The sequence below is a fragment of the Apteryx mantelli genome, chromosome 1 (genome assembly GCF_036417845.1).
Source record: "Apteryx mantelli isolate bAptMan1 chromosome 1, bAptMan1.hap1, whole genome shotgun sequence".
Taxonomy (NCBI): Eukaryota; Metazoa; Chordata; class Aves; order Apterygiformes; family Apterygidae; genus Apteryx; species Apteryx mantelli.
Window position 1 is genome coordinate 126,773,173 of NC_089978.1, and position 3,899 is coordinate 126,777,071.

Here is a 3,899-nt window from a genome sequence, read left to right on the forward strand (position 1 = left end):
TAATTCATGCTGCAGTAATTCTGTGTACACTAATTCAACCTGGCTGTCTAGAATTCCAGTCTGGTCTCATGAAGTGGGCATGGAACTAGATGTCCTGAAAGCAGCTGTGACCTGCTGAGCTATTTTTTCTCTTGTTGCTGAGACTCGAGTATAACAAAATTGTACCCTTGTGTCAGCTGAACTACTGCCTTGTTTGAAGCATTATCAGTATGATGTAGTCCTATCTCTTGTGGAGTAAGAGGATAGGCTATATAGATACACTTGTTCATAGTGGAATATATTACTAAGAAAAACACCAAAATAGTTTTCAATACAGTATCAGTGTGTTAACAAAACCTTCACATACATAATGCTTCATTTATAAAACACCTTAAATACAGAAATGTGTGGTGGGAGTTGTGCAAAAAACAGTGTATTTAGTTGAAGAGATTAAATTCAAGTGCCTAAATCTTTTACCAGTTTTTCAGAATGCAGAATAAGTAAATGATCTGCCAAGTGATCAAGTGGATTTTTATTTTTTCTAAGAAGGCTTTGCTTTCCCTTTGTCAGTTCGTGTTGCCCATTTGTAAAGGTACCTTGTTTGTATAGGGGATTCTCTGAATCCAATTTGGCACTGCCACAACAGTAGACAGCTCAGCCATATCAGATTTGCTTTTTAATATTTTTATACCAAAAAGCTTTTATATAAAAAGCTGTCTACCCTGTAAGTTTACAAAACACTGCAAAACAAATTTGTTTGTTTTTGCCTAGTGGGTTTAACTGACTATTCATGAGCAACTTTAATCTCAACATGTTCTTTTTTTTTTTAAGGGGAAAAAAAAAAAAATCCTTACCTGTAACGTTGTATTTCTAGTAAATTAACTGATCAGAGAAAACAATGGACAAATTGCTCATTGCTGCTTAGTTCCTCCCTAGCTGTAGCAAGTGATTGAGTTCTGTTCAAAACAGAATTAACTGTATGTGTTTCATCTGAAATGCAAAGAAGATCAGGTTGGATAACTGCTCACTTCAATTTTTAACATCGCATAAATTGTTTGAATTGGAAATACGTATATTGTTCTACAGAGTTAAAGCAGGAGGTACAATATTTAACTTGAGGATGGGGAGATCGTGTGAAATATCCCCAACTGTCAAGTTTTGTTTAGGTTCACTGTAGTTTGAAGGCTACTGCACTGGTACTATTTAATCATAACAACTTTGCAAGGAGGAACAGAGGCTGCCAGTGAAGGTTTCAGCCTGGTATGTAGAGAAGGCCCCAGGCAGTGGCAGGAGGAGAGGAACAGGGTGTTTGCCGCTCTCCTTGCCAGCACTGCCACCATGCGAACGCTGGGAGCAGAAGTCTCCAGAGAAGCCAGGCCATCCCTCTCTGGGCTGCGGTGATCCCAAGTGCTTCCCCCTTTTTCTCCTTTGAGTTTGGTGGACAAATTCCAGTTGCTTCACAGTGCTAATCATAGTATAGTCCTAGCTTAACAGGGCAGCAAACTCATTTGTGGCAGATGGCTCAGTGACTAGTTTACCCATGCACTGAATTGCACACAAAAGTCACAGAAGTGAAAGGAAGGTACTGGCTTAGTTTCATGCAACAAGACTCTGTTCTCTGTTCTAGGATTTTTCAGGGCAGTTCGCCAAGAACCCGTCAAATTTGGAAAAATAGGTGGCGAGACTCACATTAACTATGTTCGTTGGTATGAGTGTGGAACATCGATACCTGGGAAATGGTAGACCTGACATGAACTTGGTAAAGAGGTCCATCACTATCCACCCCTTCCATCTGCCCAGAGCAAGCTCAAAGATGAAAATGTTTATGGTATGCCTGTCAGTTAAAGAATTTTGCTAATGTGTAACGGTTTATACAAATCTAATGACAATACTGCATTAATTGTGTAATATCATAGGCTGCTTACTGTAGTTATCCTGTTTTACAAATTTGTTTTTAGGTTAAAAAAAAAAACAGGTTAAGGACATGGTGTAGGATAATGTATAGGGAAGCTGGCTCCCTATTCTTGAGGTATGGTTTATATGGTATTTTAAAAGATACGGTGTGTATATTATTTATCACAGTGTTGTAATAAATGTTTAAGGCACAGTTATGGCAAAGTCAGTCATGGAATGCAGTGTGCATTAGTTTTAAATATTCACTGTTTTTTTATTATAATATAAAGTGCTGTAAGCTAGCTGTCCCCATTCATAAATTATAGAATAGAAAAAGAGTCCAAATCTTTTAATATCCTGCAACCAGTAAACATGAAGAGCTTTCTCCTTAGACATAAAAACAATTCCTGCCAAAAACACAGGTAGGTTTATTGTATGTACAGCTTTAAATGATCAAGTTAGTTAGTGTGTTTTGGTTTTTTTCCATGTTTGTTTTCAAATGCAAGCTTCAACTCCAGCAAAACAGTATGAGCAGCCTATTGCTAAAAAGTTAGAAACATTTGCCTGTTTAGCTTGGCAGGGCTTTAGTTGGTTTGTTTTTCTGTAATTAAAGCAGACAGGTATATATGTACATGAAAAAAAAATACAACTGGCCTCCACTGCCATGGCTTTTCATTAAAGTGTACTGTTTTCAGAGGTTTAGCCTTAATACTTCAAAAGCCAAATGTATATATAGTGCAGGAGGATTTGGAAAGCTATACAAAATGTAGAAGAGAGCCCCCTGTATTTAAAACTAAGCTAATAATAATAGTACAGTTTGTTTTATGAAACAGAAAAAAGTGGTTTGAAAATGTTTGTTGTTTGGGGAAAAAGGAAAAATAGTGATAAATGAACTTTTAAAACTGCTTTTAATTTTGATTAAAATCTCTCCCAAAGCTACTTGTTGTATTGCTTGAACATTTATGAACTAAATAAAGAGATGTAGTTTTTTTTTAAAGGTGTTATTCATTACACTATTAATGTATTGAAAAAATATGAACAGGAACACTAAGATATATATAGTAGAAATAATCGTTTATAGAAAATGCCTTTAAAGTACATTGCAGGTACACTGTACTACTACTAATAAAATATTTTTTAATCAATCAAATGTTTTTCTTAGTGTTGTACATCAAAACAAAAAATTAGTTGCTGTGGTAATTGCTGTTCCAGGAAGCAGTTTCTTCTGGAACAGGCACATGCTGAATTTTTGATGAACACCTGATTTGTCAGGTCTGACAAGATATTAAACAGCAGTAATGACATGTTATTGCTTACTGGATATATTTGCATCTGATGTGAGAGCAATATTAAGGGTGCTTAAGTTCAGAAATTATTTTTTTACTCCCTTTATTTCTTAATTTATGACAGTTCAAGAAGCTTGCCCCACTTAGTTCATTTTTTTTTTATTCCCTACTCTTAGTTTTATATGTTCCTAGAATCCAGAAGATGGAAAATATTAACTCAGAGAATGTTTTGCCCTTTCCTGTTATATGGCCTATTGAATTTGTTACAGCTCTTGATCTGTTTTTTCTTGGCTCAAAATTGCACTCCCAAGTCTTTCTGGGTGGCAAAGAAGCTGTGGTAAGTTGTTCCTTTTTAAGAGTTCTTTTTCTCTAGCATAGTTATTTATTTGGCTCAATCTTTTGGGTCAAAACCCAATTCTTCTCCCTCCCTTGTTAAAATGAAATGGTTAAGGAACCTACAATTTTATGCATTAGTTCTTACTCTTCGGTAACAGAGTTGCTTGGCAATTAATGACAGCTGACAGTGCAAGACTGCCTACTGCACGATTTGTTCAAAAGTAGGCCGCATTCACAAAATTTCTCCACTTACCTGGACAAAGCAGGTGATGAGACCTAGACCTAGAAGTCTGCCACTTTTCTTAGAACCCTGGTATCTGTACACCTACCATGCACACTTGTCTCCTTAACATAGCTTTCTTGTTCTGTATTACCTAAATTTTGAAATCAAAACCAGGCAAATAA

At 36.1% G+C, this 3,899-nt stretch overlaps 1 protein-coding gene across 18 annotated transcripts in view; it reads left to right on the plus strand.

Moving 5' to 3' along the window:
* Positions 1-2,869, plus strand: part of ABI3BP (ABI family member 3 binding protein) — a 180,318-nt gene extending 177,449 nt beyond the window's left edge. For all 18 annotated transcript variants that reach the window (XM_067301251.1, XM_067301112.1, XM_067301129.1 and 15 more), the window contains one exon: positions 1,607-2,869. In XM_067301251.1, coding sequence (XP_067157352.1) covers positions 1,607-1,722 — 116 coding nt within the window. In that variant the 3' untranslated portion in view covers positions 1,723-2,869. The remainder of the gene's footprint in view (positions 1-1,606) is intronic.
* Positions 2,870-3,899: the final 1,030 nt, after the last annotated feature.